General features: G+C 47.9%; 1 protein-coding gene across 4 annotated transcripts in view; it reads right to left on the bottom strand.

The window, feature by feature from the left end:
• The window catches only part of FBXL19 (F-box and leucine rich repeat protein 19), a 42,198-nt gene that overhangs the window by 5,700 nt on the left and 13,873 nt on the right, over window positions 1–22,625 (bottom strand). For all 4 annotated transcript variants that reach the window (XR_009155130.1, XM_058183490.1, XM_058183488.1 and 1 more), the window contains 7 exons: window positions 21,748–21,957; window positions 18,933–18,965; window positions 12,559–12,699; window positions 8,387–9,099; window positions 5,435–5,598; window positions 2,125–2,286; window positions 135–353 (listed from right to left, as the gene is read on the bottom strand). Coding sequence is in view for 3 of the 4 variants with exons in the window: in XM_058183490.1 (XP_058039473.1) it covers window positions 135–353; window positions 2,125–2,286; window positions 5,435–5,598; window positions 8,387–9,099; window positions 12,559–12,699; window positions 18,933–18,965; window positions 21,748–21,957 (1,642 nt within the window). In the remaining variant the exon portion in view is untranslated. The remainder of the gene's footprint in view (window positions 1–134; window positions 354–2,124; window positions 2,287–5,434; window positions 5,599–8,386; window positions 9,100–12,558; window positions 12,700–18,932; window positions 18,966–21,747; window positions 21,958–22,625) is intronic.

Raw genomic sequence — 22,625 nt, 5'->3', positions numbered from 1 at the left:
AGCAACTGATCTTAAATCAAGGACTACAAATATTATCCAAAGACCCTATCTGGTAATGGGACCTGGACAAGGGGCGACAGGGGAAAAACAGGGTTGCAAGCGTGCCATGGAAGAAGAAAAAAACATGAACTCACCGGTGAGGTTGAGTTCAGTGAGGGTCTCTCGGAGTGGAGAATTAGCAGCGGTCAGCAGGTTAACAGACTGGTCACCTACATGGTTGCAGTGGCTCAGGTCCAGTTTGGCAAGCTGAGGGGTGTGCCGGATTACCAAGCGCAGAGATGCGTCTGTGATGTCCAGTCCGGAGAGCCGTAGTTCAGAGACATTCTGGAGCCGGCCCCGGCTGTCTGTCTGGCCTAGCAGGGTGAGAATAGAGAGCGGAATGATCCTCATGGGAAAAGCCGGGACCTTTGTCCTGAATGGCAGGTGCATGTCTTGGAAAGCTTACTTTAATAGGCTTGGGCAAAATGACACACATTTGTTTCACTGGAGCGACTAGGGCCATGGAGTCCATCAGATTTTCTTTCCTAAAACCAAGAGGCCACCTGGCTCTCCCCAAACCAGACATATTGGATGCCCTCAAACTGCTTCTTGACAAAAAGAATTTGGGATGTTCCTCAGTGTCTGCGAAGGTTTTGCCGTGCTCCAGCAGGACTTCAGGCAAAAGGCTCTCCAGTGCAATGCTGTCTTTTCAATCGGCAATGCAGGAAAGGATCCTCTTAGCTTTCTCCCACCTTGTTCACCTTTTCCCTGCAGGAAGGCCACGAAAGGAGATTTTCTGCCCTGTTGCCTCTCCCAGCCACTTGCTAACAGCAGCTGCAGGGCGAATGAGATCCCACACATGTTGTGGGAGCTTCAGGCTAGCCACCTCTAGCAATCTTAGCAGCCCAAACTTGAAGGCTCCTCAGGACATAGAACGGACACTGGGCTTGGTGCCTCAAGCAAGCACGCAGTAGCAGTAGCATCTGCGGCTCTTCAGGCCTGGGACACCACAGGTTCACAGATCAAGAATTCAGATTGGGCTACTCCAGCCTGCGGTGCACCCGAAGGGCCCTGCATGAGCTAAAAGATTTCTGAGACACAATAGCTGGGGGGTGGGGGAATTGCAGGGAACCCTATGCCAGAAGTGATAAACTTCAAGCCTTAGTGTGCAGAGAAGCCTCTTAGACTGGGCACTATTGCTAGGTGAAGAAGGCTTGGGCTTAACAGCTCTGACACACGGATGACAAAATGGCCCAGCAGCAGCTGCACAAGAGCCCCACAGTGTGGTAGACCAGAAGGTTTGCAGAATAATTGACATACGTTTTGTCTAAATATAAGGAGAAAGATCTTGGTGGCAAGATCTGCACATCTGTGGATTTTCCATTTTTGAAGAAGAGGCTGCGCAAGCCATTCCCATGGATGGTTTAACTGGTTCACCTGCATGATCCCAATCATTCCTTTTGATTTTACAATACCTGTAGGAGATGACCAGGCTGAGCCTGAGTCATGAGTCCCTTTGCACCCACAAGATATCTAAAGTCCAGATCATCATGAATTCCTTACTCACTATCAAATTGCTTTAACTGTTAATAGTTCAGATTCTTGTAGAGAGCTTGAATTTACAATGACTCTTTATAACATTTGAACTGCCTGCATCTCCTGGCTTCTCTGGTGCTTCACAGTTACCCAACAACTTAATAAAAAGGCCCACATAACACTCTGAATCATAAACTGCCCATATTATGCGCTGTGAGATAGGAGAGGTTAAAATGGGAACTGACTAGTTTGCAACTCAGTGCACTGTTTTGAGCACCGCCAATGTTTGGTTAAGTCGGAGCAGGTGCTGACAATTTTTCTAGAGGCTTATATTCAGCCTGCCTCCACAACCACTTTTAAAGATTGGAAAGCCTTGAGAGATATCATGCAGCAATGTCAACATCCCTCAAGATTTCAACTGTTCTAGGTATTTTACAAAACTACTGTGGGGAAAGGAAAGGAAAGGGGGTGCTGGAGGGTACATATGGACTGGCTGGCAGGTTTTTCCACTTCCTTGAGATGGGAAGAAAATGTGGTAAAATAGCTGTCCAGATATCCCTGCCCTCCCTCTGTCCTAGAGACTGTTCCCTCTGGTACAGGTAACTTTACCAGGCTTGGCATCTGTGGCGGGCAAGAGCAGCTCACGGAGGTGAGAATCCTTGACATCCTCAATCCAACGCAAATCTAGGAGCTGTAGGGAGGGGAAGTTGGCGGTGCCGAGGGCCGACACGGAGCACCAAGAGCAGCCCGTTAGGATGAGCTCCTTAAGGCCTGTTGAGAGAAGGTTAAGTGGGGGAAAAGAGAACCTTACAAACAAGCTATTTGTCTCTGCTTCTGAAAAAAAAACACACCACGGCTCCTTCCCCTGTATTCCTACCATGAACTCACCTTTCTACCCCAAAGTTTTGATTCCTGCCTCCCAGATCACACTCTGTCGCATACAACAGAGTTCCTCAACATCTCTTGCTTTGTGGATTGGCGGGGGAGCGGGTATAGTTCATGCAAATGGCCGGCAAGCACAAGTGTGCGCAGCTCCATTCGCACGAGCAGCGTGCACACGCGCCTGCCACTTACACAAATAGAGCACACACATGCATATGCTCGACCATTTCCGTGGCCCAGTTGCAAATAAGTCAGAGCCCACTAGTGTGGCCCACAGGTTGGGGATCCCTGCTATGCAATGTTTCCTGGAATGCTCTCTTGTGGGCCAATCCTTATCATTATCCCACAAAAGAAGATGGCTGTCCTGCTTCTGCTGTTGTCCTCAGATTCCATCCCTTCCTACCACTGAGCTGCGCGACCTGCTTTAAGACTAAATTCTCAGCCATGTGCCACCTCCCTGCCCCCACTTGAGGGGAGGCAAGTGGAAAAGAAAAAAAAAAAATCCCAGGATTCAGAGCTATTAAACCTTATCAAACCTTCCCTGTTCCACACAGATAGTTTAAGATTGTTGATTGTGGTTTTGGCAAAGCAGCAGCGTTCTCAACCAATCAAACAGAATAGAGCTGGAAGGGACCTTCGGGGTCTTCTAGTCCAAACCCCTGTGCAGGAGACCCTATGCCCATGACGGCAAACCTATGGCACGTGTGCCACCAAATCAGTGGGCATGCAAGCTCAGCTCCGGCGCACCTGTGCACGCTGGCCAGCTGATTTTCGGGCCTTCTGGGCCCACTAGAAGTAGGGAAACACGCCGTTTCCTGCCTCCAGAGGGCCTGGCGGGTGGGTGGGGAAGGCCCGTTTTTCTCTCTCACCTGGCTCCAGAGCCTCTCTAGGGGTCTATGGAGGGCGAAAATGGCCTTTCCCACCCCCGCAGGCCCTCTGGAGGCCAGAAACTGCCCATTTGCCAACTTCCAGTTGGACCTGGAGCCAGGTGAGAGAGAAAAATGGGCCATCATGTGCCGGGGGGGAGGGGGGGAACATGGGGGATCACGTGCACATGCGTGGGGCGCATAAAATTATGGGTGTGGGCACGTGCGCACATGACCCCCCTCCGTCCCCCCGCACACGATGGTAAAAAGGTTAGCCATCACTGCCCTATGCTATTTCACATGAGTGACTGTTCAAGTCTCTCCAGTCCTTATGCCATCCGTCTTGTAAATTCGCAGGATTCTTTTTCCCCTGCCGTATATATGAATACACTCGAGCTAGATTGTGATATTTCTCTGTGTCATATATGTATGTATATGTGGATTTATGCATAATGGTTATTTTTTGAGAGCTGAATGCAACAAAATTTAATTTTAATGTATGTTGATTTGTTTACATTTAAAGGGGCAATAAAATTCCATTCCATTTTCTATTCTATTCTATTCTATTCTATTCTATTCTATTCTATTCTATTCTATTCTAATTCTAATTCTAATTCTAATTCTATTTCTATTTCTATTCTATTCTTTCTTAAAAACCTCCAGCGATGGGGCACCCACAACTTCTGAAGGCAAAGCTGTTCCACTGGTTGATTGTTCTCGCTGGTAGGAAGTTTCTCCTTAATTCCAGGTTGCTCCTCTCCTTGATTAGTTTCCATCCCACTACCACCACCACCAGCTGTCATTTGAATTAGGGCATCCAGGGTCATCACAGCAGTGGAAATTAGCCTGGTGCAGGTTCTTTGCTTCTTGAATTTGTTTCAAATTACGAATTTCCTAGGGACGCGGTGGCTCAGGGACTAGGATGTTGAGCTTGTCGATTGAAAGGTCGGCAGCTCAGCGGTTTGAATCCCTACTGCTGCCATGTAACGGGGTGAGCTCCCGTTACTTGTCCCAGCTTCTGCCAACCTAGCAGTTTCGAAAGCACGTAAAAATGCAAGTAGAAAAAATAGGGACCACCTTTGGTGGGAAGGTAACAGCATTCTGTGCGCCTTTGGCGTTGAGTCATGCTGGTCACATGACCATGGAGATATCTTCGGACAGCACTGGCTCTTCGGCTTTAAAATGGAGATGAGCACCGCCCCCTAGAGTCAGCAATGACGTATGTGCGAGGGGAACCTTTACCTTTACCTTAAGAATTTCCTGTGCCCAGAAATTCTGACTATCTGTCTCTTAAAGCCTAGAGACCGTTCAATTACTTTTTCGTACATCCAGGTTAATGCAAAGTGAAGAGTCTTCAGACCCCGAAAGCCTCCCCCAATCCTAAGGGGTTAAGCCAACTTAAAGAGGGGGAGCCTTGAGGACTCTGTTCAGGTTCAAACAAAGCCACTGGATTCACTTTTCCTTAAATAAATACGGAAAGTTGGATTCTCTGGGATAACCTTTGGAATTTGCATTTCTTGATTCAAATACATCCTTGTTCCAAATGGAATTCAAATTTGGTGAGATTTGGCTTCCCTCTAGTTAGTCCTCGATTTACGACAACCGCAACAGAGCCCAAAATTTTGTTGCTCAGGCGAGACATTTGTTAAACGAATCCCCATATTGCAGCCTGCCTAGCCATGGTTGTTAAGTGAATCACTGCAGCTGTTAAATTAGTCACATGTTTGTTAATATGAATCTGGCCTCCCCACTGAGATTTTGCTTGTCAGGTCGCAAAAGAGGATCACAGAACCCTTGAACACTGCAACCTTTGTAATTACGAGACAACTGCCAAGCATCCAAATTTTGATCACGTGACCACGGGGAATGGCTGCAAGGGTTGTTAAGGGAAAAACCCCGTCATAAGTCAGTTTTTCTTGTGCCGTTGTAAGTTAAAACGGTCACTAAATGAATGGTTCTAAGTCAAGGACTACCTCTAGTGATTTTGGCCAGGTTTAAAAAAAAATAAATCTCTGAATGGCATCTAGTAGTTTTGCAGAATTGTCAAACCTATGAACAACTGGATTTGGAAATAAAATAGAAGTGCCCCAAAGAAGGAAGCTTTGGCTACCACTTTGTCTCCCTCTCTCCCTTAAGCCTCTTCCCCCCCTCCCAATTCATCCCTCAAATACCTTGCAACCTGTTCAGGAGCCACATGAGCTGCTTCTTGGAGATGTTGGTCCAGCTCAGATCAAGACTGGCTGGCTGTCTTCGGATGATTCCACTCAACATGGAGGGAGTGATAGATTTCCGATGGCTCAAGTCAATGTACGTCCAAAGCCGCTTGTCACAGCACCTGGGAGGAGGGAAGGACGGCCAAAAGGAGACCATGATTCACGGAGCTCCAGAATCGTGAGAGATGGAAAGAATTACAGGTAGTCCTCGACTTACAACCGTGACAAGAGTCCAAAATGTTAAGAGAGACATTTGTTAAGCGACTTTCTCACCCCCCCCTCTATTTTACAACTTTTCTTGCCACAGTGGTTAAGTGACTCACAGCAGCTGATAAGTTAGCACCCTGGTCGTTAAGTGAATCCCGGCTTCCTCATGGATTTTGCTAATCAGAAGATCGCAAAAGTTGATCAGGTAAACTTTGGGACAGTCACAAATATAAATCGTCTGCCAAGCATCTGAGTTTTGATCACATGATCATGGGGATGCTGCAAAGGTTGCAACTCTGAAAAACGGCCCTAAATCCCTTTTTTCAGTCCTGTTGCAATTTTGAATGGTCCCTAAACAAACTGTTTTAAGTCAAGGACTACCTGTATTTCTGACTCCTTAGCAGCGGAATCTAAATGAAAGCGCCCCAAGAGCAGGGGTCTCCAACCTTGGCAACTTGAAGACTTGTGGACTTCAAAGCTGGCTGAGGAATTCTGGGAGTTGAAGTCCACAAGTCTTCAAGTTGCCAAGGTTGGAGACCCCTGCCCCAGAGAGATGATTGTCCAGCCTCCATTTGAATGCCTGCATTGAAGGTCTCCTACCACTGCTGCAGTTTGCTGCTTCCATTTCTTGAACTGCTACACACACACACACACACACACACACACACACACATATATACCCCGTTTCAGGGGTGGGTTCTACGTTCCTTTACTACCGGTTCGCATCGTACCCACATATGTGCAGAAGAGTTTTGATGACGTTTGGGTCAGTGGGCGGAAACTCCCACCAGTTTTACTACCGGTTCTATAGAACAGGTCTGAACTGAGGGCAACCCACCACTGCCCTGTTTCCCCCAAAATAAGACATCCCCTGTTAATAAGCCCGATCGGGCTTTTGAGCGCATGGCAGTAAGACCGAGTGCTTATTTCAGGGTTCAAAAAAATATAAGACAGGGTCTTATTTTCGGGGAAACACGGTATGTGTATGTATATGTTATGTGTTTGTATGTATACATATGTGTGTGCGTGCGTGTGTGTGTGTGTGTGTGTGTGTGTGTGTGTGTGTGTGTGTGTACACTTTTTACCTACTTTTAATATGGTTAGCCTCCCATACATTTGAAATGGTCAAATCAATCTAATAAAATGTACAAAATAAATACATTACCCATATATATATACATTTAAAAAAATTTACCAGTAACTTTTGTCCTGGCCCCATCTGTTACTGGGGTGCGTGGTCTCTGACATGCCATTCAAAATGCAAACAGAGCCACCTGGGTAAAACTTATGTATCTCTCGATTAAAGCTTTGATTCATTAATCAGCATACTTATATTCTGAGGGAGCACAAAGTTATTCAGAGGCAGGTACACCAAAGATTGCCTTTATCTATTCCTACGAGGAGGCTGTCGAGATCAGAAGCTGGAGCAGAAGCATTTATATTTTATGACCTATGAGTCTTCAACGCTGACATGTGAAGTTTTTCAATATGGAGAGAACTCAGCTGTTCTGCGTATGTGGTGATTTCTTGGTATTTAGGGAGGAGAATGCCAAGGGCCACATACGACATGATGCACAAAACAGCTCAGAACTAACCTGCCGAGATATACAGTGCAGGACTCCCTGGTGCATGCGTATAAATTGTACCTCTGTAACCTCCATGTTAATTGCCATGACAAGTTTTTAATGTTGCAGGATTCAATCTGGGTCGATCACCGGGACCAGAGGCTTAGTCTTCTGAGCTCTTGGACTTGTGCTGGAGCCCCATGCTCAGGGAACTTCTCTCTCACCTTTCCGTTCACCTGAGGATGAGTTCCAGCACGAATCCGAAACCTCAAAAGAATAAACCCCTGGTCCCAGTAACTGACTCCCAACATTATCCTGGGACACGTATTATTTCCCTTCATTTGTGAGTTTTTAATCCCATTAACAGTTGGCCTCATCATGGATTCCTGGGTATATGAGCTGTGGTGGCGTAGTTGTTAGAGTGCAGTACTGCAGGCTATTTTTGCTGACTTGCTGGCTGCAGTTCGGCAGTTCGAGTCTCACCGGTTCAAGGTTGACTCAACCTTCCATCCTTCCGAGGTGAGTAAAAGGAGGACCCGGATTGCTGGGGGGCAAATATCATGACTCTGTAAACCATTTAAAGAGGTCTATAAAACACTGTGAAGCGGTATATAAGTCTAAGTGATATCGCTATTGCTAACTCCGCCCATTGCCAGGAATTTGATCCTGACCAGCTCAAGATTGATGCAGCCTTCCATCCTACCGAGGTCGGTAAAATGAGAACCTGGACTGTGAGAGGCAAGAGGCTGACTCTGTAAACTGCTTAGAAAGGGCTGTAAAGCACTGTGAAGCGGTACATAAGTCTAAGTGCTATTGCTATATACGCTTGCCATTTTTCTCCCTCTCCTCCTCTTCGTTCACAAAAGAATGTGCTTGTTGAACCTGAGGCTCCTATCCCACTGGAGGGAAGGCCAGCCAAACAAAGTGAATCAAGGCAGCCCTGAGGTCTGCGGTCTGATATCCATTGCAAGGAAATGGGCCAGGAGGCAGCCGTGATCTCACGGCCTCTTCTCCCCTCTTAGTTGACCACACAGAATCCACTGACTTTCCCCCCCCCCCGTCCTCCCCCCCTTTACTTCTCTAGCTTGCCAGGTCAATGTCTCCATCATCCTGCCCATCTGCTCGGTTGCTCACTCACCAACGGCTCCATGTTCGGCACACCCTCATGCAAATGCATAGCTCCCGATAGCTGAGGTACTGGAAGACAGCCAACCAAATGTCCCGCTGCACGATATGGTCAGAGCCGCTGTCCAAGGGCAGGGAATCAGGTTCAGGGCTGTCTGGAGGAGGCCGGATCACGTGCCTCTCCAGCTGCAGCAGGGGCTTGGGAGGGGATGGCACCAAAGGCCAGTTCAGAAACTGAGTCCGAGCTACCATGCGGAGCCCTGTCTGTCCAGCAGGCCGGCCGGCTTTCCGGCCTCCTGCCTGCTGCTTGGCCCGTTCGCTCCCCCTGCTGGACGGGCGATGATTGTTCTCCTTCTCCTGAGAGTTCCCCCGAGCTTTGGGCTGCTTCCCGTTACGTGTTGTCTCCGAGCCGCCATTGCGCCGCCCACCCTCCTCCTCGTCCTCCTCTTCGTCCTCCTCTTCCTCACTGGCACTGAAGCCCAGGGCAGCCAAGCGCTGCGAACGGGTGGTTGGGGAGTTGGTTCGGCTCGACACTCCTCCACTAGAACCATCGGAGCCCCGTGAATCCGTGTCAGAATCAGAGTCCGAACTGGAACTGGAACTGGAGCTGTTCTTCACCCGCTCCAACATCTGACACATCTGCTTGAAGCGCTCCAACTTCTCCCGCTGATGGGACTTGTCTGTCTGGGCAGAGGGCTCCAAAGGCCCCGGTGGTCCCTTTGGTTTCTGGAGGAAAGGAAAGAGTGTGGTGAAAAACTTCACAACCTATTCAATACAGATCCATCCTCAACTTACAACTGTCTGTTTAGTGACCGTTCGAAGTGACAAGAGCATTGTGAAAAAAGTGACACGACCATTTTTCACGATTATGACCGTTGTAGCATCCCCAGGGTCACATGATCATAATTCAGCCACCTGGCCACTGATTCACCTTTATGACGGCTGCAATGTCCCGGGGTCATGTGATCATTTTTTGCAACCTTCTGATAAGCGAAATCAATTGGGAAGCCAGATCTATTTATCAACCATGTTAATAACTGAACAACTGTGGCAATTCACTTAACTGTGGTGAGGAAAAAAATCACAAAATGGGGTAAAACTCACTTAGCAATTAGATTTGGCAGCATCATAAATTTTGGGTTCCATTGTGGTCGTAAATCAAGGACTATTTATAACTGCTTAATTTGCAACCTTACCTCCTCCTTGTGGCTGACAGCATCTGTATCTCTTCTCAACTAATACAGCTACAGCCATATTGGGAGGAGTGGGAGAGGACATCATCAAGATAACGAAACAACTTGTACGGTATTAAATCTTCCTTCTGAATATTTTTGTCCTTAAAGTTGCCAGCAAAATTAAAACTAGAAATTTGGACTCTTAATAGGAGGTATCTTTAGAGTCCCTACAATTGTTCATATAAATCATGTGCCCTTCCCAGGAAAACACACACAAAAAAAGACAATACCACTGCACACCTCTTTTGATTTTTATGCCAGATATCAACCTACTTTTTAAATAAATTTTCCAGTTTGTGAAGAAGGCAACATTTAGTCAATTCTCTAAATACGCTAACTACAGTTCATGGCTAGATAGTCAAGGTTATTAAGAATGTGTTATCTGTGGGAGTGCCAAAACTCCCACAGATAACAAAAAGCATTTTGTAATTCTGATTGGTCAGATCTGTAAGGGGAGCATATGATAGAAAAGTAAAATAAAGATAACTTTGAAATAAACAAAACTGCCTGCAATTCCCCAGAGTTCAACTTTCAGAAGCAGTAGGCAAATCGTTAAAGCCAACAGCAGGCAGGAACAGCATGAAGGCCAAAAACTGGGCTTTTTAAAAATGTTTTTGATACGTTATGGCCTGCCTGAAGAGTTTATTATGGTAGAGAAATTATAAATCAAAAGCATGTGAAAGCATGCTGTTCTCCTACAGGGTAAAAATTTACTTCGCTGTTCTAGTGGATTTGTTGTCTGCTACTTGGAGACACTTTCCGTGAGATCGGCAGCCATATAAATTTGATTAAAAATAAAAATAAAGATTCTTCTCTCCTTGATGGCCTTCAAGAAGCATTTCTTTCTGGTGCATCAATGCCCACTTTGAGATCATTCAGCAGGATGCTGGCCAGATCCTGAGAAAGGGGCTCATCATAGCAATACACCTAGAATGCTGCATCCAGTTTTGGTCACTATAAAAAAGATGTTGAGACTCTAGAAAAAAGGCAGAAGAGAGCAACCAGGATGATTAGGGGACTGGAGGCTAAAACATATGAAGAATGGGCATGGCTGGTCTAGTGAAGGACCAGGGAGACATGATAGCAGTCTTCCAATATTTGAGGGACTGCCACAGAGAGGAGAGGATCAATCTGTTTTCCAAAGCACCTGAAGGAATAATGGGTGGAAACTGATCAAGGAGAGAAATAAGGAGAAATTTTCTGACAGTGAGAACTATCAACCAATGGAACAGCTTGCTTTCAGAAGTTGTGGGAGCTTCATTACTGGAAGCTTTCAAGAAAAGACTGGGCTGCCATCTCTCAGAAATGGTGTGGGGTCTCCTGCTTGGGCAGGGGGTTGTACTAGGTGACCTACAAGATCCCTTCCAACTCTGTTATTTTGTCATAGCATTCATTCTTCTTATTTCCAGAATGGCTAGTGCTACAAATGGCCCATCTTACACGACTACAAGCTCCTTCTAGAAGCCCAAGAAAAGTGGGGCAGAGCATGAAAAACTGACACCCATTGAAAGCTGTCTTAAGCCATAGATATGCACATCTAAAGCCTCGTATTCTAGCTCCATGCTCAGAATGCGATGTGCGACAGCATGGTGGAAGCACTGGTGCCAGAGGTGTGTGAATCTTCCACAGCTACCGGAATCAACCCTGCACTCTTAACAGATTGGTTAAGCAAACCACAGCTGGATGGATTCACACAACGTATTCAGCCACAAACCAGAAGTGGGTAGCCACAGCCTTCAAAGCCACATATCCATGTGAGAAAGACAGCCGATGGTCGTGCGAAAGACCGCCCTCCCCCCACCAGTTAAAAAAAACGACAAACAAAACCTCCCAAAATTTCCTTGCCAAATCATGTGGAGATGAATAATGTGGACTTGTCCATTTCTATCGCACACACACACACATAAATTCACACACACACAAACACAGCAATATTAAGTACAGCCCTCGGCCACCGAAAGTTTGCCTGCCGTGCCCACAACTGTAACTGACAAAACAGAACAGCCAGGCTCCCCAAGAGGCTAAGCCAAACCCAAGCAATGGGGCTCAATAAAGCTAAGCAGAATTACACCCCTGCAAAGCAGGCCTGAAAAGGAAATAGCCCTTCCTGACAGGCCAACCCAAGGCAAGAAGGAGTAATGAACAGAAGGCAGCTCTTGAGCTGAGACCACCAACCCCTCTTTTTAGGCAGTACTGAAAGCAAACCTTTGGGTGCCAAACACACACTCTTACATGGTGCAAGACAAGGAATGGCCACAGGTGGACCAAGGTCACAAGGACACATGTGCCCTCAAACACCGAAGGTTGCCCAGCCTGGTAGCCAAGTGGTCATTTTGCAAAGAGGGAACAGGGGCAATATGGAAGAATATGAGTGGCCCACATCTGCTCTTTTTACTCTTCCCCTGCCGCCCATGAGCCCAAACATTTCCTTTCTGTTGACACGGTCAAGCGGCTGAGCTCTATCCCCAAATCTTCAGAAGCCATTCAGGCTAAAAACCTGCTTTCGAAGTTATGAATCATTGCAATTAATTAACTAAAGGAGTTTGCTTTTATAATTTTTACTCGGTTAGGTTTGCCTGGCTTGCTGTGCCAACGCAAAATGAACTGGATTGTGACTTAAGAGCAGAGGTCGCCAACCCCTGGGCTGCGGAGCAGCACTGGTCCCCAGTGGCATGCCAGAAACTGGGCCGTGCAAATGAGCAAAGCTCCATCTGTGCACGTACAGGATGCAGGTAGTGTGCAAAACCATGCTTCCTCCAGTCCGTGGGAAAAAAACTCTCTTCATGGAACCAGTTCCTGGCGGCCAAAACATTGGGGGTCGCTGTCTTAAGAGTACTGTGTGTATACAGCTGACCTTTCTTGCCCCAGATTTGCCAAGGTCTTAAGTAAGGGGGCAGTTTGTCCCAGGGGCATGAGATGATCCCCTCCCCCTCACTCCCTCCTGGCTCACCTCTAAGTCACTGGCTGTGATCTGGCTCAGGTGAATGGATGGGTGGGAAATGGCCCCCTTCACCTCGAAGTCACCACCGCCCATGCGGCTCCACGTCTGCATGGAATCCAATTTGTTTCCGTCAAGTGGTTGCTCGGCGCCCTTAAAACAAAAATAAACAGAACAAGTGAAATGGGCTGCGGGAAGAAGAAGAAGAAGAAAAAAAAAAGCAGGTAGCAAGATGAATGAAAGACGCCAGTCAGCTCTTTACACGCAGCTGCCAAAAAGGGGCTCGGCGCTTGCCCTGCGATGGAGGATGGAGTGCAGGGACCCCTGATGGCCTTCGAGGGTAGTGCAGATCGCTTTCCAATCTTTCCAGTGAACAAATAAAAAGACATCTTTTGATGACTCAGTTCTTGGGAAAAGGGCCAAAGTTCCCCCGCCCTCAAAAAAAGGAATTGGCAACGAGATACCAGCCATTACTTAATACATTAAAAAAGAAAAAGTAAATAGGATGGAAGGGCCTCACGGGTGCCATGAGGCTAAATATCACTCTGGCAATGATCTGCCTGGAGGAGGACCACACCGTACTGCAGTCTTCCTCAGCTTCCTGGCATTCAGGTATTCCTCAATTTACGACCACAATTGAGCCCAAAATGTACATTGCCGAGTGAGAAATTTGTTAAGTGAGTTTTGCCCTGTTTTATTACTTCTCTCGTCACGTTTGCTAAGTGAATCATTGGAGTTATTAAATAAGTAACACCCTTGTTAAAAAAGTCAAGCTAGTTCACCCATTGATTTTGCTTGCCAGAAGGTTGCAATTGGTGATGACATAACCACAGGACATCGATACCGCCATAAATGTGAATCAGTTGTCAAGCATCCGAATGTAAATCACATGACCAGGGGGATGCTACAACAATCATAATTGTGAAAAACGGTCATAAGTCTCTTTTTTCAGTGTAACTTTGAACGGTCACTAAGCGAACTGTTGTAAGTTGAGGACGACCTGTACTTATTTCCCGCTTTGATTAGTCCCAGCAAGATCAGGCACTGAACAATCTGTAAATGCAAAGCTGACGAACATCATCCAAGCACATCTTATTTATTTATTTTATTTATTTATTTATTATTTAAATTTATATACCGCCCTATCTCCCAAAAGGACTCAGGGCGGTTTACAGGCATATAAAACATCAGTATACAAAATTAAAATAATCTTTAAAAAACTTATTCCAGTGCCCTATCATTTAAAATAGAAATATAAATATTAAAATCAATTTAAAACCCCTATAAAATTTAAAATCTAAGCCAGTCCTGCACAGATGAATAAATGTGTCTTGAGCTCGCGACGGAAGGTTCGGAGGTCCGGAAGTTGACGGAGTCCTGGGGGGAGCTCGTTCCAGAGGGCGGGAGCCCCCACAGAGAAGGCCCTTCCCCTGGGCGCCGCCAGACGACACTGCCTAGCTGACGGCACCCTGAGGAGTCCCTCCCTGTGAGAGCGCACGGGTCGGTGAGAGGTATCTGGTCGCAGTAGGCGGTCCCGTAGATAACCCGGCCCTATGCCATGGAGCGCTTTAAAGGTGGTCACCAAAACCTTGAAGCGCACCGGAAGGCCACAGGTAGCCAGTGCAGCCTCGCAGGATAGGTGTTATCACGGGAGCCACGAGGGCTCCATCTATCACCAGCGCAGCCGCATTCTGGACTAACTGTAGCCTCGGATGCCCTTCAAGGGAGCCCCATGTAGAGGCGTTGCAGTAATCCAGGCGAGACGTCACGAGGCGTGAGTGACCGTGCATAGGGCCTCCCGGTCCAGAAAGGCGCAACTGGCGCACCAGGCGAACCTGGTAGAACGCTCTCCTGGAGACGGCCGTCAAATGATCTTCTAGAGACAGCCGTTCATCCAGGAGGACGCCTAAGTTGCGCACCCTCTCCATCGGGGCCAGTGACTCGCCACCGATGGTCAGCCGCGGATTTAGCTGACTGTACCGGGATGCCGGCATCCACAGCCACTCTGTCTTGGAGGGATTGAGCTTGAGCCTGTTTCTCCCCATCCAGACCCGTACGGCCTCCAGGCACCGGGACAGCACTTGATAACCGTTGGGGTGGTCCGGTGTAGAAAAGTACAGCTGGGTGTCATCCGCACGCAGCTGGTCCTCCACACCGAACCCACTGATGATCCCCCCCAGCGGCTTCATGTAGATGTTAAACAGAGGGGGCGAGAGAACCGCCCCCTGCGGCACCCCACAAGTGAGGCGCCTCGGGGCCGACCTCTGCCCCCCTGTCAACACCGACTGCGACCGGTCGGAGAGATAGGAGGAGAACCACCGATAAACGGTGCCTCCCACTCCCAAACCCCCCAACCGGCGCAGCAGGATACCATGGTCGATGGTATCGAAAGCCGCTGAGAGGTCTAATAGGACCAGGGCAGAGGAACAACCCCTATCCTGGCCCTCCAGAGATCATCCACCAACGCGACCAAAGCCGTCTCCGTGCTGTAACCGGGCCGGAAACCGGACTGGAACGGGTCTAGATAGACAGTTTCATCCAGGTGCAAGGGAAACTGATATGCCACCATATTTCTACAACCTTCGCGCGGCGGGTTGGAGACCGGACGATAATTACCTAAAACAGCCGGGTCCAGGAAGGCTTCTTGAGGAGGGCCTCACCACCGCCTCTTTCAAGGCGGCCGGAAAGACACCTCCACCAAAGAAGCGCCAGAATCGCCTGAGCCAGCCTCGTGTCACCTCCTGCGTGGCCAGCACCAACCAGGAGGGGCACGGGTCCAGTAAACATGTGGTGGCATTCAGCCTCCCCAACAACCTGTCCATGTCCTCGGGAGCGACAGGGTCAAACTCATCCCATACAATGTCACCAAGACCACCCTCAGCCGTCTCACCCGTATCACCGCAATCTTGGTCCAAACCATCCCGAAGCTGAACGATTTTATCGTATAGATAACCGTTAAACTCCTCAGCACGTCCCTGCAACGGGTCATCCCGCTCCCCTTGGTGTAGGAGGGAGCGGGTCACCCGAAACAGGGCGGCTGGGCGGTTATCTGCCGATGCAATGAGGGAGGAGGCGTAGGTACGCCTCGCTTCCCTCATTGCCACTAGGTAAGCCCTAGTATAGGACTTCACTAGTGTCCGATCAGCTTCTGAACGGCTAGACCTCCAAGAACTCTCTAGGCGTCTTCTCCGGCGCTTCATCCCTCTCAGCTCCTCGGAGAACCACGTAATCCTCAATTTCCAACCAAACTTGTTTAGTGACCAAACTTACAACAGCACTGGAAAAAAAAGGGGACTTTTCACACTTATGACCGTTGCAGCATCCCCGTGGTCACATGATCAAAAATTGAATGCTTGGCAACTGGCATGTATTTATGACAGTTGCGGTGTCCTGAGGTCCCATGATCCCCTTTTGCGACCTTCTGACAGATTCACTTAACAACTATATGACTACCTTTACCAAGAGTGGTGATTCACTTAACACAGGGGTGTCCAAACTACGGCCCGCGGGCCAACTGCGGCCCACGGGTCAGTTTTTATTGGCCCGCAGCAAATTCTGAAAATATAATTGAATATGGCCCGCACATGGCGCTTGAGCTCAACTCTGTAAAACCCCGTTAGCATCCCCTGAACACGCTGGCCATCCCTGCCCCCCCTTCCCCAAGCAGGGCAAGGTCAGGGCAGGGGCCCCACTCCCCTGTGCGGGACCCCCGGACCCTGCAAGCTCCTTACACAACCGCTCGGCCTGGGTCAGGTCTGCGCGCGGGGCGGGCGATTGGCGTTCCCACGCGGGCTCCACATGCTCGCTGGCTGGCTGGCTGGCGCGGCCCCACCCACCCACCTACCCGCCCCCCACCCCACCCCACTCGGGCGGGCGGGCGTGCTTCAGCCGCCCGCATTAGGCTCCGTTACAGCCTGGCAACTCCCTCCCTGCGCAAAGCCGGAGCGGCTGCCAACGGCTCCATTAGCCGCGAAGCAGCAGCGAAGGCGAGCCGGTGTCGGCCGCGGCTGAGTACCTGGCATCCCGCCTGCCTCCTGTGGGCCGCCCCCTCGCCCTTCGCCGGTGCCGGATGGGCAGAGGATGAGGAGAGATGGGCCAAGCTTGCGGGTACTCCATTCTCTGCCGGAGCCAGCAGTACCAGCCCGCCGCATCTGACCTGTGAGTTCGGCCGCGGGCATCCCTGCGCGGAGTTGGGAGACTTGGGGGTGGAGGAAGGGCAGAGGAGGAGGAGGAAGGGCGCCGCAGGACCAAGACTGGGAGCAGCCTCGTCCGGAGGGTGGGTGGGAGCCGGCAGGGAGGAAGGGAGGCGGGTCGGAGCCTCCAGCGAGGCGACTTAAGCAAGGCAAGGAAGGAGTTGGGAGACGGTGTGGAAGAACAAAAGGATTTGCCGGAGGTGGGGATGGGGACTGAAGGGGGGTGGGCAGTGAGCAGCCCGCGCCGCTTTTCCCCGCCAGTCAAGAACGCGCCGCGCAAGAGGCAGCAAGGAAAAAAAGTTTTCCCGTAGGCAAAAAGATGACACGGGACGCGGATTGCCGCCTGGAGCTGTCACGTGGCCCAGGTGGCCAGGGACGCCTTCCCACGCAGACCAGGGTCGCTCTAAAGCGGCCTGGAGAGACCCACTTGGGCGCGTGGTGAAGAAAATCAAGAAAAAAAGTATTGTACGTTACTTCCTTTATCAATCACCTTGCTGACATTTGCAAATAAAAGTATAATCAAAAAGTATAAAACAGTAGTCCGTAGTGCAATTTTGTGACTGGATCAATTGAGGTGCCACTGAAGGTGTCTTCTTACTCTTGGTCTTCAGAAGCCACCTTCTGAGGTCACACCAGGGTCTCTGAACATGGGTTTTTGTAAGGCTGACACAGGGTTGATAGCGGGAAAACTCAGGCAAAATTGTCTTTGCGTGGTAAGCGGTTGTGTGACTGCAGAAAGTAACCCCCCCCCATTTCATATTCCTGTAAAACACAACGTCCGCAGCTTGCAACAGGGTGGACGTAAAAGCCCGTCTTGACTCAGACACAGCAAATTGAGGATGTAGTTTGGCATCAGACTACATCAGACTGTGTTTGGTCCTACACAGAGTTCTTGATCTCTGTTAGAAATATACACAGTAATCATGTGTCAATATGTCACCTCTTGTGTGTGGCCCAGGCCACACATGAATTTACTAGGCTTATATACTGTTTGTTGTCCAGCCGCATGCCTTTCTGAATAATTATATTTAAAAATATTACATTAAAAATCAACATAACACAAACACACACGTACACAAACATAGAGATACACACGCACATATATATAACTCACACACATATAGTATACTTAAGCCTAAACTGTGCATAGGGACTACCCAGACGGCTGAAAAAAGTGATTTCTGACAGGTTCTCACACTTTTGACCAGTCCTCACACTTATGACCGGTCATCATTTATGCCTGTTGCAGCATTTTGTGCATAAGGACTACTCAGAGGGCTGAAAAGTTATTTTTGACCTGTCCTCACACTTTTGACTGGTCCTCACACCTACAACTATCTTTACATTTTGCACCCTATCTTGTAACCGTGGTGAAGAGAAGCAGTTGTGAAATGAGTGATATGGTTGTTAAAAATGCTGCAATGGGCATAAATGTGAGGATGGTCATAAGTGTGAGGACTGGTCAAAATTACAGCCCTCTGAGTAGTTTCTATGCCCATAGCCACATCCACTCAGTCACATGAGCAGTTAGCCACGCCCACCAGTCACATGACCACCAAGCCACACCCCAAAATAAGCCACGGCCACAGAACTGGTACGAAAAAAAATCCCCCCCCCCCCCCCCCGGTTCAATGGTGTGGCCTGGGCCTTTGCTTATTTTCTGTATTTGGCCCTCGCCAAAAAAACTTTGGACACCCCTGACTTAACAACTATGGCAAGAAATGTAAAATCGAGCTAAAATTTAAATTTAGAGGGGTTTTAAATTGATTTTAATATTTATATTTTATATTTATATTTCTATTTTTAATAATTCGGGCGCTAGAATAAGTTTTTTAAGGATTATTTTAATTTGTATATTGATGTTTTATATGCCTGTGAACCGCCCTGAGTCCTTTGGGAGATAGGGCGGTATATAAATTCGAATAATAAATAAATAAATAAATAAATAAACTCACTTAACAACTGTCTTGCTTAGCAACAGAAAATCATGGTTGTAAGTCGAAGACTACTTGTAGAGACACCCTTGTGAGTCATACTGGTGGAGGATAGAGGAATCTCACATGGATTCATGACCTGCCTGGGAAATTCTTCCTCCTTTTTTTGGGGGGGGCAGTAGCTCCCCCTTGGCATCTTATTTACAGGCCCTTCTTGCATAATGAGACTCAACCAGGTGGGAAAAGCCAAATAACTCACCTTTTTCAAATGTTTTTCCCGAGTACCTTTCAACTGCAAAAAGAAAGAAAGAAGAGAATGAGAATTCTAGACCAGAGCATGTTACTTAAAGTAACCTCTTCTGATATCAAAAGTAAGGAATTTGGGGTTCAGAATATTAAAAACCAAAACAAAACACCAAAAACCTGGAGACCCAAATTAAGCATTTAAAAAGCCAAGAGATCCAGAATGTTTTTCCACTGGCTGGGGAATTCTGGGATTTTAAAAATCCACAAGGCTTAAAGTTGCCAAGTTGGAGACCAGTTGGGCACTGATTTAGTGCATAGGCAAAAAAGTATGGCTTACTCATACATCTTTTTTGGAGTTATCAGAGCTTTCCCAGAATGGAAGTGAGCAAAACAATCTGGAAAACCAGAATCCTGGTCTCACCATTTTCATTGGATTGTGACCCTCAGTATCTAGTAGTAGTACCTGTGAGAGGGATCTTGGAGTCCTAGTGGATAACCATTTAGATATGAGCCAGCAGTGTGCAGCAGCTGTTAAAAAAGCCAACACAGTTCTGGGCTGCATAAACAGAGGGATAAAATCAAGATCACGTGAAGTGTTAGTGCCACTTTATAATGCCTTGGTAAGGCCACACTTGGAATATTGCATCCAGTTTTGGTCGCCACGATGTAAAAAAGATGTTGAGACTCTAGAAAGAGTGCAGAGAAGAGCAACAAAGATGATTAGGGGACTGGAGGATAAAACATATGAAGAACGGTTGCAGGAACTGGGTATGTCTAGTTTAACAAAAAGAAGGACTAGGGGAGACATGATAGCTGTGTTCCAATATCTTAGGGGCTGCCACAAAGAAGAGGGAGTCAGGCTGTTCACCAAAGCACCTGAGGGTAGAACAAGAAGCAATGGGTGGAAACTGGTCAAAGAAAGAAGCAACTTAGAACTAAGGAGAAATTTCCTGACAGTTAGAACAATTAATAAGTGGAACGACTTGCCTTCAGAAGTTGTGAATGCTCCAACACTGGAAATTTTTAAGAAAATGTTGGATAATCATCTGACTGAGATGGTATAGGGTTTCCTGCCTGGGCAGGGGGTTGGACTAGAAGGCCTCCAAGGTCCCTTCCAACTCTGATGTTATGTTATGTTATGTTATGTATGTTGCACAAAGCCCAGGATGGCTCTCAAATCCGCAGCATTTAACACACCCTCAATCCAGAGATTCCTACTTTTAAAGACTGGAGCGGAAAGAGATGTAGTTTGTACAAGGAATACAAACTGGAATAGTGCATTGGGGGGGTAGAAGCATGAAATCATAAGGCAGGACTAAGTATAACTCCTGGTGTAGTTAGCATGATTCCTTCAGAGAATTAGAAAGTTCCACTTGATCATCATTTCGATAGAAGTAGCACAAAGACCGCAAATTAGGATCTAGCCATGTGATCTCTATATGGGTATGGATCCATTGTCACATGGAAGAAAACCCATGTTCCCCAGCAGCATCATGTGACTCAACAAAGTGTAACAGGTGAGGTCAGAAAAACTGAGCCAAGATGCCCAACAGTTATCTGTATGCTGCCTATTCAGTTTGCAATAAAACAACAGGAGCAGTTGCTAAAACCAGTTAACAAGCAACACCATAACAACTTTTGTTGCCCAAGCCAACAGCTCTCACCAAAAAAATGCTATCCATCAACCCACACACACCAACCCACAGACACCACACCACACACACCAAAAAAAAAAAAAAAAAGCTTTGCAGAAAAGCATAGCCTTAACTGCTTTGCTAATTAACAGCCTCAGTTGGAACAGGGAAGGGAAAATAATTTAATTGGGATCAAGTAAAAGATGTCGAGAACTTTTGGAAAGGGAGCAAAGTAGACACAACAATAAAAAAAGTGACATCATTAGGAGGCATAGGGGTGTGGGTGACAAAGGGACAAGAACAAAGCTTTGATTCTTCAAAGATTCTTTGCGATAGATAGCCCAGGAGGAGCCTGTCAGGCACAGATCTGACACGTTAAAAAGTGGGGGATTTTTGGACTACATGAGAAAAGAGAGACAGAGTTGAAGGAGAGCTAAGCAGGTCAAAGAAAATTACTTTGCTGTAACAAAGAATGAAACGATTGGAAGAGACCACCACAAAATGCAATGGAGTGTGTCCAACTAAGGTGAAATGGTGGCACAACTGTGCTGAAAGTTGGGATTAGGGGTGGGATTCTATCGGTTTGGGTGAACTGGTAGCTCTGACAATCAGCTGGAAGCAAACCGGTTTGTCCTGACAGACAAAAGGGGCCACCCACCTGCCCGTGCTATTTTCATACCTTTATCTTCTCAGCTGATTTGCGTGGCAAGAGCAGATTGCCACGCCTCAGCTGTGTTTCTCTTCGGAAGAAACGTGGAAGTGAAGATTACTTCAAACTGTGCATGCGCATGCAGCACCCGTCAGACGCACATGATCACTGAACCAATTGTTAAACTGGGAGGATCCCACCACTGGTTGGGACTATCAAACACATTACTAATGACTGTTTTTATGCCCCCTCTTGTTAAGTCTGCTGAGATCACCTGGCATCCCCAGCATGAGAAATAAAACTTTTGGATAGTCTAGGAAGAACCTTCTTGGCAGCTTCCCTGCTCCACTGGGCAGTTTGGAAGACACGACCCATCCTCTCTAAGCCAACATAATACCTGGGGCTGAGGAAATGGCTAGTTTTGCATGTCAAGAGGGCTTGCCCAACAAAGGCAGACCAAGTAGGCTAAAGCGAAAGAAGGATCCCGGCCTTGCAGATACAACATGGGGCCTAACAGTCATAGGCTGAGGTCCGTGGCCATTCACCTTCTTCTTGGGTCCCGTCTCGGGGGCTGGAAGCTCCTTTTTGCGCTTGTGAGCACCCGTCTGGACTGGATTCTCCTCAGAGGGTGGCGGGGGCAAAGGCGGTGCTGGCGGCAACTTCTTCTTGTTCTGAGCAGGCTCATCAGTCAGCTTCCACCGGACCCCTTCCTCACCATTGTCCGAACGCCGCTTCCCTGTACCATCCCCCGAATCCTGAGAGGGTGGACAGAAGGGAGGTAGAAACAGGCTCACATGCTGTGCGTAAAGGTAAAAGTTCCCCTCACACATATGTGCTAGTCGTTCCCGACTCTAGGGGACGGTGCTCATCTCTGTTTCAAAGCCAAAGAGCCAGCGCTTTCCAAAGACATCTCTGTGGTCATGTGACTGGCATGACTAAATGCCAAAGGTGCACGGAACGCTGTTACCTTCCCACCAAAGGTGGTCCCTATTTTTTCTACTTGCATTTTTTACCTGCTTTCGAACTGCTAGATTGGCAGAAGCTGGGACAAGTACATGGCACTAGGGATTCAAACTGCCACTGCTCAACTGCCGACCTTTTAATCGACAAGCTCAGCGTCTTAGCCACTGAGCTACTGTGTCCCTTACACTGTGCATAGCTTCTCATTTTTCCCATCCCATTTTGATGAATAAGCCACAAGAAGGATGCCTTCACCGGGCATGCTCAGTCAAAACCAAACAGCTGTATTATATGGCTTAACCCAGAGGGTCCCTAACCTCCGGTCCGTGGCATGCCAGAAACCGGTCTGCGCAAACAAGTGAAGTCCCATCCGTGGGATGCAGGCAGCACACAAAATCAAGCCTTCTTTGGTCAATGGAAAAACCTCTCTCCAACCCAACCTGTCCAATCCTCACCAAGGCTT

This window comes from Ahaetulla prasina, chromosome 4 (genome assembly GCF_028640845.1).
Source record: "Ahaetulla prasina isolate Xishuangbanna chromosome 4, ASM2864084v1, whole genome shotgun sequence".
Lineage (NCBI taxonomy): Eukaryota > Metazoa > Chordata > Lepidosauria > Squamata > Colubridae > Ahaetulla > Ahaetulla prasina.
This window is presented reverse-complemented; position numbering and strand designations above follow the sequence as displayed.